Source organism: Tamandua tetradactyla, chromosome 3 (genome assembly GCF_023851605.1).
Source record: "Tamandua tetradactyla isolate mTamTet1 chromosome 3, mTamTet1.pri, whole genome shotgun sequence".
NCBI lineage: Eukaryota > Metazoa > Chordata > Mammalia > Pilosa > Myrmecophagidae > Tamandua > Tamandua tetradactyla.
Window position 1 is genome coordinate 209,802,950 of NC_135329.1, and position 13,775 is coordinate 209,816,724.

Sequence of the window (13,775 nt, forward strand, 5' to 3'; positions counted from 1 at the left end):
AACTCTGGGCTCAGCTCTCAAACTGAATTCGTTCAGAGGGTCTCCTTTTGCCCTGAAGTTGGAAATGTGTTTCCTCTGTAGGAGCTGTGAAGCCAGACAGAAGAGGTACTTGGAGGATCCCGTGTGGGATGTGCTAAGGCATGTGGGTGCCATTCTGCAGGCAGGAGCCCCAGGTACCCAGGGAAGGGGTGCCATCATTTGCTTGAAGGGTTACTTATTCCAGAGTCTCTTAGTAATTTACTGATTCACATTCATTTGTCAAATATGTCTTAATTTCTACTTTCATTTCTGTGCTTGGTGCTGAGGGAGTTAACATGTATAAACCATAGTCTCTTCCTCCAAGAAGCTTGTGGGAAATCCAATAAATACACAAATGGCTGCAAAATCATTAGTCGCCAATTGACAGTAAAGAGCATTTAAGTTGTTCCCCCCCCCCCCTTTTTTTAGCTATTTCACGTACCTAGACTTAGGGGAAGAATGAGGGGGACAGATACAGCCTCACAAAGGAAGCCAGTGTTTAAAAGTTTTATATACACAACTCAAAAAACTCCATTTTAGCCATTTGCAAGTGTACAATTCAGTGGTATTAATTACATTCACAATATTGTGCTCCCATCACCACCATCTGTTACCTAAACTTTCCACTCAGCATCCCTTAAGCACTACCTCCCATTCCCTTCATGTCCTATTCCCTGCTTACCTGCAATCTACGAGCTATAGCTATTAATTTTCTAGTTCTAGGTATTTTATATGAGTGAGATTATATCATATATGTCCTTTTGTGTCTAGGTTATTTCACTCAACATGATGTCTTCACGATTCATCCATGTTGTAGCATGGATCAGAACTCTGTTCCTTTTTATGGTGTAATATTCCTTGTATAGCTAGACCACATTTTATTTGTCTATTCATCTGTTGAAGGACACTTGGGTTGCTTTCACTTTCTCACTATTGTAAATAATGCTGCTATGAATGTTATTGTACAAAGATCAATTTGAGCACTTGCTTTCAGTTCTTTTGGATGCATAACAAGAAATAGGATTGCCAGGTGTATTAGCTAGGCTTCTCTAGAGAAACTGAACCAATAGGAGACATCTGTGAATAGGAGACTTATTAAAGTGTCTCACGCAAACCAAGCGGGTGTAGAGTCCAAGATCTGTATGGCAGGCCACAAGCTGGCAGCTCCAATGAAGGTCCTCAACAAACCCTCACAGAGGCTGGTTGGCTGAAGCAGAAAGAGGGATTGTTTCTTCTGAATCCTCCTTAAATGCCTTCCAGTGATTAGATTAAGCAAAAGACACCTTTACTCATTCGGTTTATTTACCCTTAGACTTGACTTCTTTGAGTAGCTTTTGCAATTCTTCTCTAAGATGAAAGATCAAAGTCTAAGTCTTTTATTTGTTTGCTCTCTATCTTTCTTTGTTAATCTAAAGAATTATAAAAGATTGAATTTTTTTTGGTCTTCTTAAAGAAATAGGTTTTGACTGTGTTTATTCCTTCTGCTTTTTTAAATTTTATTTTCTTAATTGGAGCGTATTTTAAAAATTGATGATGTCATCCTTGCTTTGAAGCATTTTGGTGTTGACAGCTGTAAATAAAACATTTCCTATTGGTTAGGTTTTGGTATGCATTTCTCTTCCTTTTGTTGTTCTTAAGAGAATTTTAATTTCAGCTTTTGATTTCTGCTTCTTTTTAATGGCTATCTAAGAGTCTGTTTCTTAATTTATAATGTAATAATATACCTAATATTTTTAGCCTTTCCCTTACATTTTCACAAATTATTTTGTATTCAAATTAGAGGACTTTTTTCAATGAAGTCACAGCTTTTGATTTCTCAATGAGTGTTCTTGTCATCTAGTACAGAATTGTTTACAGAAGTACAATGCAATGTAAATAAAAATTTTCTTGCAGGTACCTCTTAAGTAAAGTAGAAAACATATAAAATTAATTGTAATAATATGTTTTATTTCTAATATAAAATATCCTTTCAGCATTTATTTATTCAGTATTAAATTATTAATGAGATGTATATTCTCATTTTTAATACTGTCTTCAAAATCTGTTATATATTTTACACTTATCGCATTTCTCAATGTAAACTAAGCAGAATTCACATGCTTGATAGTCATATGTAGTTAGTGACTCATATATTGGATACTATGCAATGGATTTTTGTGACTATTCCATGGATACATCTAAGAATGTATTTTTAAGGGCCTGTTTGCCACTATAATATTGACTGTTGGTTGTATAATCCAATTTTTCTATTTTAAAGAGATTTTTACTGAGTCTGTCCAATTTTGACAAATATCTTAAAAGATCCCCTTCTAATGCACTTTGGTTAAGTTTTGAAGTTCAAATATTTTTGCTTTATATATATATATGTATACACACACACACACACATATACATATTCGATTGCTTGGAACACAAAGGTTTATGGTTCTTGTATTTTCTTTACAGAATTTACTTTTATCATGAAATAACATCCCTTAGGATCCACCTTATCTGATATCAATATTGCTATCCATGTTTTTTGTATTCCTTGTCTCTTTACTTTAAAAACAAACTCATGCTTTTAAAGTTTACTTGTGAAGAGTACATTTATGAAGACTCCATTTTGACAGTCTTCCTTTAGTGTGGCTCTGATCACCTTGTAAGGTTCAGATTTTACTTGATTGGTTTTCATAAATATTGCAATAGATTTTTAAGAGACAGGGAAGAAAGATTTCAAGAGTGGTGAGATAGTGACACGGCCAGCAGAGAGTTTTACGGTGGGGTGAGGCCTCAGTGATCCCCTCAGAGCTCAGTTAGAACTTGAGCAATGGCAGTTCATAGGAGAAGGGGAGGCGAGGATATGAAACCATTGTCCCCATACCTGTTTGGCAATTGGATGAAAAAAAGTGGATGAGGACATGGCCCTGTGAAGGTGGCAGGGTCAGGGGAGTTTATTGGAGAGGGAACGTGGACATTGCCCTGTGTGCAGACAGAAAGGGCCTGCTGAGTAGGTGGAAGGTTTATTCTGTAATGATTCACTTAAGGAGGGTCTGTGCCTTCCAATCACACTCTGTCTTGCTCAATGGCTTGGTAATAAGTGGGTGAGAAAGGTCAGGTGGAGGTACAGGCTTGTGTGGAGTCAGCTGCCGTGGATTCTGCTGAGATGGTGACTGGCCTCCAGCTTCCCCTGTGGCTGCTCCCGGGGCTGCTGCTTTTCCTGGACCTTGGGCGCTGGGCTGAGAGCGGGAAGGTGCTGGTGGTGCCCTTCGAAGGCAGCCACTGGCTCAGCATGCAGAAGTTGGTGCAGGAGCTCAGTGCCAGAGGCCACCAGGCTGTTGTCGTCGCTCCAGAGGTGAACATGCACATCAAAGAAGCCAACTTTTTCACTATGAAAACCTATGCCATTCCCTACACCCAGGAAGAATATGACCATATTTTGTCAGGCCTGCAGCCAGTTGTTTTTGATCAAATTCACTATCTGAAGATGTTTTTAGAAAGTATAGAATTGGTGAAAAATGTGTCTAGTCTCTATCATACATCTTGTACAGGGCTCCTGAGTGACAAGGAGCTTATCAGGTCCCTGAATGCCAGTTCATTTGATGTAGTTCTAACTGACCCCGTTTACCCCTGCGGGTCCTTGCTGGCTGAGTACCTGTCTATTCCTGCTGTGTATTTTTTGCGTTTCCTTCCATGTGACTTGGATTTTGAAGGCACGCAGTCCCCAAACCCTTCTTCATATATTCCTAGGTTATTAACGGTGAATTCAGACCACATGACATTCCTGCAGCGGGTCAAGAACATGCTCTATCCTCTGGCCATGAAATACATTTGCCATATTTCTTATTCCTCCTTTGTAAGCCTTGCCTCTGAGCTCCTGCAGAGACAGATGTCCCCAGCAGATATTTTCAGATATGGATCCGTGTGGCTCTTCAGAGGAGACTTTGTGATGGACTATCCCAAGCCCATCATGCCCAACATGGTCTTCATTGGAGGCATAAACTGTGCCCACAGAAAGCCACTGCCTCAGGTCTGTATGGGTGCCTTTACACAATCAGTTTTTAAAACTTTCTTTCAAGTGCTTACTTACCTACTAATCTCTCTAAAGATGTCTATGTCTCTCTCTCCCTTTAACAGTCTTTGTGGAGATGCATTGTTAAAGTGTCCCCAGTTGTGTGGATAAGTTGGAATGTCACTGAGAGGAAGGACAGGCAGATGTGGGGATCCATAATCGGACCAATAAGCAAGGGGTGAGGCTCAAGCAAGAACATCCATTTGTTGAGGTGCTGTGTTCATGGTTGTACAATTTTCTATTGCTATGTTGGAGAAGAAAAGCTGAAGCAGCTGGGGAACTGATCTATGTGTGGATTTTTGCTTGTAGGTGTTTAATAGAAGGATAAAGGAAGGAGCAAATTGGCTTAATAAGAGGATAGGTCTTAGAGGTCTTGTCTTGGAAGAGATGGAGATGTGATGACAGGACGATCTAATTGGTCAATGAATGTAGAAGTTTCAAAAAGGTTGAATTACTTAAGTGGAAGTGAGACAATGCCAGAGAGGGAAGACTGGGGGTTCCCATCAGAGATTGAAATAATGAATTCCAGCATTTCTGAGCTTTTCTGACAGGAGGGTCCCTGACTTGTAGTTGGTTTCTGGAGTAGAATGTGTGGATATTTCAGATTTGGGAAGGCATCATGGAGGTTGTATGTAAAATGGGTCTTCTACTTGAGACACTGAAATCATGAAAGGATGGTAGTATGGGTCACTGAAATCAAACCATGAGCCTAAGAACCCAGCGAAGGTGGTGTCAGAATGAAGTGATATGAGTGTAAGTGGCAAAGAGTTTGTCTGGAAAGTTTACAGTTGGTTTCCGTGGTGGACACTACTGCTGTACCTACAATTTCTGAGGAATCTTACATCAATCCTCAGTATTTGTGTTTGTTGGCTTGAATTCTTGGGGCCTGGATTTTGTTTCTTAATCCACTGAGCCAACTATCACTTTCATAGGGAAATCAGCCCATTTTATGTCCTGTGGACCTAATTTATATGACTCCCATGATGTTAAGTGTTTTATAGGTGTTGTGTTCTTATTCTGTGCTTCCTTTTATTAATGAATGTATTATTATAAAGGGCTCTAATTTTCATCCTTCTGTCCGATCCAATCAGGAAGTATCCATTCTTACTTGATTTTCCCCCTTTATTGCTGTGTTTTTTTTACATAATAAATATATATTCATCTACTCTATTTGTAATACTGCTGAAAGGTAGGAAGACATTTTAAATGAATTGTAGCTATTTTCTCTTAGTTTGTAAATATGTTCTCTGGAGTTAACTGCATCCATTGAAATCTTCAGTGCCATTTTTCTAGCTAGATGGCCTTGATCATAATCAGCCCCCAATAATAAATCACCCAACAAATATTTCCTATCACCTTTATTATTACCACAATCTAAATATTGTCCAGGTGGACAAGGTGTGTCATCTGGAGACTGGCTGGCAGCCCCACTTGACCTTAATTGTCCATGATCCTTGTGGTCCAGGATCTCCCTTCACCCTTGGCTGTCTCCACAGCGCAATCCCAGCAGCTATTTTCTTGTCTGTTTTGACATCTGTAGCTCTTGTAGACTTACAGTTGTGGGTTAACCTCCTGAAATACAAGTATATTTATGAGAATGTCTGCCTGTATTTCTGTTTTTCCTTTAGACATGTTGATGTCAGTTTGTTTGATGCATAAAGATCATTAGATGTGATTTTTTATCATCTGTTATACATGATAGGCTCAATATTATGATTTTTGTCCCTTTAATTCTTCTTTCTTGAATTTTGAGTTATTGTCACCTTTGCTTATCTGGTTTATTTACCCTTAGACTTGACTCCTCGTAGTAGCTTTTGCAGTTCTTCTCTAAGTTCAAAGATCAAAGTCTAAGTCTTTTATTTGTTTGTTCTCTTTCTTTGTTAATCTAAAGAATTATGACAGATTGAATTATTTTGTTGGTCTTCTCAAAGAAACAGCTTTTGATTTTGTTCCTTCTTCTTGCTCTTTTTAATTCTACTTTGCTAATTTGAGCTTATTTTAAAAATTGACCATGTCATCCTTGCGTTGAAGCATTTTGGTGTTGACAGCTATAAATAAAACATTTCCTACTGGTTAGGATTTGGCATACATATCTCTTCCTTTTGTTGTTCTTAAGAGAATTTTAATCTAGGTTTTGATTTCTACTTTTATTTAATGGCCATCTAAGAGGTTGTTTCTTAATTTATAATGTAATAATATAGTTAAGATTTTTAGCATATCCCTGTCTATCACAAATTATTTTGTGTTCAAATTAGAGAACTTTTTTGTGTGAAATCACGGTTTTTGATATCTCAATAAGTGTTCTTTGTCATCTAGTACAGAATTGTGTACGGAAGTACAATGCAATGTAAATGTAAAGTTTTCTAGCAGGTACCTTTTAAATAAAGTAGAAAACATAGAATATAAATTGTAATAATATATTTTATTTCTAATATAAGAAAATATCCTTTCAGCATCTATTCAGTATAAAATTATTAATGAGATGTGCATTCTCATTTTTCATACTGTCTTCAAAATCTTATACATTTAACACTTATAGCATTTCTCAGTGTAAACTAAGGAGAATACACGTGCTCAATAGTCATATGTAGTTAGTGACTCATATATTAGATACCATGTGATCAATATTTGTGAATATTCCATGGATACATCTGAGAATGTATTTTAAAGGGCCTATTTGCCACTGTTTTGTTGACTGTTTAACTCAAGTTTTCTAATTTAAAGAGATTTTTACTGAATCTGTCCAATTTTGACAAAGATATCTTAAAAGATCCCCTTCTACCTGAACTTTGGTTAAGTTTGGGAGTTTCAATATATTTGCTCTCTATATAAATGTATATATATACACACATGCTTGATTGCTTGGTACACAAAGGCTTATCATTCTTGTATTTTCTTCACAAGGTTAATTTTGTCATGAAATAACATCCCTTAGTATCCACCTTATCTGATATCAATATTGCTATGCTTGTTTTTTGTATTTCTTGTCTCTTTACTTTAAAAACAAACTCATGCTTTTAAAGTTTACGTGTGAAGAACACATTTGTAAAGACTCCATTCTGACAATTTGCCTTTAGTGTGGTTCTGATCAACTTTTAAGGTTAAGATTTTACTTGATTGGTTTTCTTAAATATTGCAACAGATTTTCAAGAGGCTGGGAAGAAAGACTTCAAGAGTGGTGAGATAGTGCCATGGCCAGCAGAGAGATTTACGGTGGGGACAAGGCCTCAGTGACCCCCCTCAGAGCTCAGTTAGAACCTCTGAGATGGCATTTCACAGGAGAAGGGGAGGTGAGGAAATGAAACCAGTGTCCCCACACCTGTCCGGCAATTGGATGAAAAAAAAAGTGAATGAGGACATGGCCCTGAGATGGTGGCAGGGTCAGGTGATTTTATTGGAGAGGGAACATGGGCCTTGCCCTGTGTGCAGACAGAAGGGCCTGCCGAGTGGGTGGAAGGTTTATTGTATAATGATTCACTTAAGGAATCTGCCTCCCAATCACACTCTGTCTTGCTCAATGGCTCGGTGATAAGTGGGTGAGAAATGTCAGGTGGAGACACAGGCTTGTGTGGAGTCAGCCACCATGGATGCTGCTGAGATGGTGACCAGCCTCCAGCTTCCCCTGTGGCTGCTCCTGGGGCTGTTGCTTTTCCTGGGCCTCATGCCCTGGGCTGAGAGCGGGAAGGTGCTCATGTTGCCCTTTGAAGGTAGCCACTGCCTCAGCATGCGGAAGCTGGTGCAGGACCTCAGCGCTAGAGGCCACCAGGCCATCGTCCTTGCACTAGAAGTGAACATGCATATCAAAGGAGCCATTTTTTCACCCTGAAAACCTATGCCATTCCCTACACACAGGAAGAATATCTTTTGCCGGCCCACATTTGTATGATTTTTGAACAAATTCATTTTCTGAAGATATTTTTTTTTTTTTTTTTTTTTTTTTTTTTTTTTAAAGGAAAGACAGAGAGAAGGAAGGAAGGAAGGAAGGAAGAGGAAGGAAGGAAGAAAGGGAAACATTTTTAAACATTTTCTTGTTTTATTGTATTCTGTTTCTCCGTTTTTGTTACATGGGCTGGGGCCGGGAATCGAACCGAGGTCCTCCGGCATAGCAGGCAAGCACTTTGCCCGCTGAGCCACCGCGGCCCGCCCCTGAAGATATTTTTTAAAAGCATGGAAATGTTGAAAAAGGGATCTATGCTCTACCAAAGATCTTGTGTAGAGCTCCTGCATAACAAGGAGCTGATCAGGTCCCTGAATGTCAGCTCATTTGATGTGGTTCTAATGGACCCTATTTACCCCTGTGCGTCCTTGCTGGCTGAGTACCTGTCTATTCCTGCTGTGTATTTTTTGTGTCTCATTTCATGTGACTTGGATTTTGAGGGCACACAGTGCCCAAACCCTTCCTCGTATATTCCTAGGTTATTAACGGTGAATTCAGACCACATGACATTCCTGCAGCGGGTCAAGAACATGCTCTATCCTCTGATCCTCAAATACATTTGCCATGTTTCTTACTCCCCCTATGGAAGCCTTGCCTCTGAGCTCCTGCAGAGACAGATGTCCCCAGCAGATATTTTCAGATACGGATCTGTGTGGCTCTTCAGAGACTTTGTGATGGACTATCCCAAGCCCATAATGCCCAACATGGTCTTCATTGAGGGCATAAACTGTGCCCACAGAAAGCCACTGCCTCAGGTCTGTATGGGTTTTTTACCTGCTCAGGGTTCCCGGTGGAACACAGTTTTTAAAAAACTTTCTTTCAAGTGCTTTCATATCTACTAGTCTTTCTAAATATGTCTACCTCTCATTCTCCCTTTAACAACCTTTGGGGAGATATTTTGTTAAAGCATCTCCTGGAGTGTGATTAAGTTGGCATGGTCACTGAGAGAAAGGAGAGGCAGGGGTGGGGTCCATTATACGATGACAAGCCACTGTGCATCTCAACAAAGACTGTCCATTCATAGAGGTACCTTTTCATGGTTGTGGAAATGTCTTCTGCTATGTAGAAGAAGAAAATCTGATCCAGCTGGGGAATTGACCTAGGTATGGGTTTTAGGAACCAGCAAATTGTCATTGTTGACAATACACGTTTTCAAGTTCCTGTCTTGGAAAGGATAGAGATATGATTACAAGGGGACCTAACCAGTCAAACCAGTTGAAGTTTCAAAGACGTTGAATAAGTTAAGTGGAAATGAGACAGTGCCAGAGAGGGAGGTCTAGGGCTTGTCATTAGAGTGAAAAATAATGAATTCCAACTTTTTTGAGCTTCTCCGACAGGATGACCCTGACCTGGAGTTTGTCCCTAGAGTAGAGTGGGAAATGTTCCTGATTTGGGTATGCATCATGACAGTTGCATGTCAAATGGGTCTTCTACTTGGGAACCTGAAATCATGAAAGGATGGTAGTAAGCATCATTGAGATCAAACCATGAGCCTAAGAACCCATGAAGTTGGGGTCATGGGTGAAGAGATGGGAGTATAGTATGTGAAGGCTTTGTCTGGAAGTTGACCATACCACAGAATCGATCCCACACCACCCCAAGTGTCTCTGATAGTAACTCCTGTTTATCATTGATTTCAGAGGCATCTTACATTAACCCTCTACATTTGGATGCATTTGTTTGAATTTGGTGGGGGGGGCTGGATTTCATTTCTTAATTCACTGAGTGAACTGTCACTTTTGTAGGGAAATCAGCCTATTCATGTCCTATTCATCTAATTTATATAACTCCTACGATATTAGATGTTTTATACTTGTTTTCTTACTCTGTATTTCTTTTTATTAATGAATGTTTTATTATAAAGGATTCTAATCTTCATTCTTCTTTTTGATCAAATCACAAGGTGATTGATACTTGATTCTTCATACTTGATTCTTCCCCTTTGTTGTTATATTTTTAAAATTATCAATGTATATACATCTAGTGGATCTGTGAACTGCTGAAAAGTAGGAAAGTGTTTAAAATGATTTATTGCTAATTTAGTTTGTCTATATAAATACGTCCCCTGAAATTAACTGCTAGGTTCAAATTTCAGTGCCCTTCTTCTATCTGGATGAGTGTGATCATAATCAGTCCCAATAATAAATCACCCAATAAATGATATCTATCACCATTATTATTGGCATAATCAAAATATTGCCCAGGTGGTCAAGGTGTGTCATCTGGAGACTGGTTGTCTGCCACTTGACCTTCAAGGTCCATGATCTTTGTGGTCCAGTATCTACCTTGAACCTTGGTAATCTCCACAACTCAATCTCAGCTGTTATTTCTTGTTTATTTTGACATTTGTAGCTCTTGTAGACTTGCAGTTGTGGGTTAAGCCTTGGAATTACAAGTGTATTAAGGAGAGTGTCTGCCAGCATTCTGATTTTCCTTTAGACATATTGAAGCCTAGTTATTTGGTGCATAAAAGATCATTTACTTGTGATACATGATAGGCTCAATTATTATGATTTTTGTCCCATTAATTCTTCTCCTTTTTAAATTTTGAGTTACTGTCACCCTTACTTATTTAGTTTAGTTTACCCTTAGATTGACTCCTTTAGTAGCTTTTGTTCTTTTTCTCTAAGATGAAAGGTCAAAGTCTAAGTCATATATGTTTGCTCCTTATCATTCTTCCAACTTAAAGGCTTATGATAGATTATTTTATTGGTCTTCTCAAAGAAGCAGCTTTGTGATTTGTTTACTCCCTCTGCTCTTTTTAATTCTATTTTGCTAATTTCAGCTTATTTTAAAAATTATTTAACTGATCCTTGCATTGAAGAATTATATTGTTGAAGACTATAAATACAACTTTTACTGTTTGTTAGGTTTTGATATACATTTCTCTCCGTTTCATTGTTTTGGAGATTTTGATTTCAATTTTATTTTATGGCTATCTTGGTGCTGTCTTTTAATCTATGTATAGTTTAGACTTTTAACTTTCCTTTTTTTCTTCTTAATTATTTTGGATTATAATTAGAGAATTTTTTTGTGAAGTCACTGCTTTTGATAATTTCTGAAGGGGTCTTCTCTGTGGTCTAGTACAGTGTTGTCCACGGAAATATAATGCAAGCCACATTTGTAATTTAAAATTTCTAGTAGGTATGTTTTTAAAAAAGTAAAAGTAAACAAATAAAATCAGCATTAATAATATATTTTATTTATCCAAATATGTAAAATATTATCCTTTCAGCATGAATTCAGTATAAAATTATTAATGAGATATTTTGCATTCTCTTTTTTCCATATTAAGTATACAAAATCTTATATATATTTTATCCTTATATCTTACGTGGACTAAATACAACTCAAGTGTTCAATAGCTATATAATCAGTGACTAGTATAATGGACACCATATGATCATTATTTGTAAATATCATAGATACATCTAAAAATTTATTTTTTTGTAAGGGTCTATGTATAGCTGTAATACTTCGTCATTAATTGCATAAATCAATTTTTTATTTTAAAAATCTACTGAATCTTCCCAATTTTTAAAACAGATATCTTAAAATATCCCCTTCTGAGGGTGTATGGGTGGTTCAGTAGTAGAATGCTCACCTTCCATGCAGGAGACCCAGGTTTGATTTCTGGACCATGCACCTAAAAAAAAAGAAAAAGTAAAAACAATATCCTCTTCTAACTGAATTTTGGTCATGTTTTGGAGCTTTAATAATTTTTGCTATATATGCTATATTTTTGCTGCACTTCGGTTTATAATTTTTGTATTTTCTCCATAAAATTTGCTTTTGTCATTAAGTAATATCACTTACCATCTATCTTATCTAATGTCAATATTGCTAAACTTGCTATTTTTGTATTCCTTGAATCTCATACTTTTACATGTTTACTTGTGAAGACCACATTTTATTATTATTATCATTATTTTTAGTATAAACACATTTTTAAATAAACTCCAATCTCACAGTCTCTTTTAACATATGATTTGGTCTGTTCATGCATGTATATGGTTAATTTTATTCTTTCCATTTACTGTAAGCTCATTCTCCTTATTGTTTTCTTTTTCCTTGTTAATTTTGGAATTCTACCTATTGCAAATGGAAAGGTGCCAAATCTTTCATGGTGTTTCTTGCCTGGGGCTTCCAATCAAGCGCACATTTCTCTACTGTAGTATGAAAACAAAATACCAAACATTTCTTCCACCAAGGTACTTGGTTTGCTTTTTTATTTTACTTTTAATTCATCTTTGAATTAAGTCGATTATATCTTCCAGTATTTCTCCTGGAATATAATAGATTGACAATTTGGGAAGACTTTATATACCTGAGACTGTTTCTTACTCCACTCTGAGTGCCAATTTGTTTGGATACAGATTTATTCACTTCCTTGTTATCAGCTGGTGTATTCTAGTGTGCAGGAGAAATCGAAAGCTAGTCTCATTTGGTTGCTTCACAAGTAGCATACTTTTTGCTCCTTATTCTTATAACCAAGGGACTGATCTTTTTGCATAAAATTTCCCCCAATACAGTGGATTAGTTTCCCAATGCTGCTATAACAGATTACCACAAACTTAGTGGCTCAAACAACCCAAACTTATTATCTTACACATTTATTGCTGGAACACTGAGGTCTGAAATGTGTCTCACTGGGATAAAATCAAGGTACAGGACACTGTTTCTTCTAAAGGCCCTAGGGATAATCTGTTTCAGTGCCCTTTCCAGCTCCTAGAGGCTGTCCACTTTCATTGACTTCTGGCCACCTTCCTCCTTCCTCAAGGCAGCAGTGCAGCCTCCTGAAATCTCTCACTCTTCTGCCTCCCTCTTTCATTTATAAGGACCCTGTGATTACATTGTCCTCACCCAGATAATCCAGGATATTCCAGTTCAGGATCCTTCAATTAAGCATATCTGCAAAATCCCTTTTCTCATGGAAATAACATATTTACAGGTTCTGGGGATTAAGGCATGAAGTTATTATTCTGCCTACTGTGCACAGTAAGCCTAAAGTTAAACCCAGATTTACTGAAAGCTTGAAGATTGTCCTCTGTTAAATCATTGAACTTTTGGTTCTGATTTATGATTTGGGAACACTGTCATCCCTAGGTTTCCATTCTCCAGGCCTCATCACTATCATCTTTATCCTCACCTTTCTTATCTTCTCTATCCCTGCCTTCCCTGCCTTCATTCTGGGAGATCATATCTAAGTCACTGATTTTATTTTATGTATTACCAATTGTGGTCTTCATTGCTTTTAATATGCACTTTTTAAAAATTCATTTTTGGCTCGTTTCAAGTTAATTATTCCCTCCCCCCAGATATCGCCATAATCATGTTCAACAAATAATTTTGTTTTCATAAATTCCCAAAGGCAAAGGATTTCTCTGAATTTTGTCAATTATAGATACCCTAAATAAGAACTTTCACTAGCTTTACATAAATTTTCTTATCCCCTGAGTGGAAAAAAGAAAAAATTAAAAACAAATAAGGAGCTTGTTAAACTGGGTTAGTTTGGGTGTACTACCAGTTGCAGATTAACAGGAGGAAAGCATTGTAGAAAATACTAAAGAGCTCAAAATTCAGCTGAATAAGATAAAAGTGGAGAATAGGCTATTGTGGTCATTAATGAGGCCACTAACAACTTCTCAGATGGTAATCTCACTAGAGTGGTGAAAGAAGTTCTATTGAAAGGATTCAGAAAGAGTGGGAGGAGAAAAAATGAAATGAATATGCATTTACTGAGAAAGTTGGCTGAGAAAGTGGAAATAGATT

General features: G+C 37.4%; 1 protein-coding gene and 1 long non-coding RNA gene across 3 annotated transcripts in view; both read left to right on the forward strand.

The window, feature by feature from the left end:
* LOC143678246 (uncharacterized) overlaps nucleotides 1–425 on the forward strand; it is a 65,417-nt gene extending 64,992 nt beyond the window's left edge. Inside the window, exon 3 of the long non-coding RNA XR_013173122.1 lies at nucleotides 82–425. This is a non-coding gene — a long non-coding RNA (uncharacterized LOC143678246). The remainder of the gene's footprint in view (nucleotides 1–81) is intronic.
* Nucleotides 426–3,097: 2,672 nt separating this feature from the next.
* LOC143678240 (UDP-glucuronosyltransferase 1A5-like) overlaps nucleotides 3,098–13,775 on the forward strand; it is a 69,212-nt gene continuing 58,534 nt past the window's right edge. The window contains exons 1-3 of one of the 2 annotated variants that reach the window (XM_077155468.1): nucleotides 3,098–4,024; nucleotides 4,132–4,244; nucleotides 8,482–8,758. In XM_077155468.1, coding sequence (XP_077011583.1) covers nucleotides 3,161–4,024; nucleotides 4,132–4,244; nucleotides 8,482–8,758 — 1,254 coding nt within the window. In that variant the 5' untranslated portion in view covers nucleotides 3,098–3,160. The remainder of the gene's footprint in view (nucleotides 4,025–4,131; nucleotides 4,245–8,481; nucleotides 8,759–13,775) is intronic. The other variant, XM_077155469.1, reaches the window with a different exon arrangement.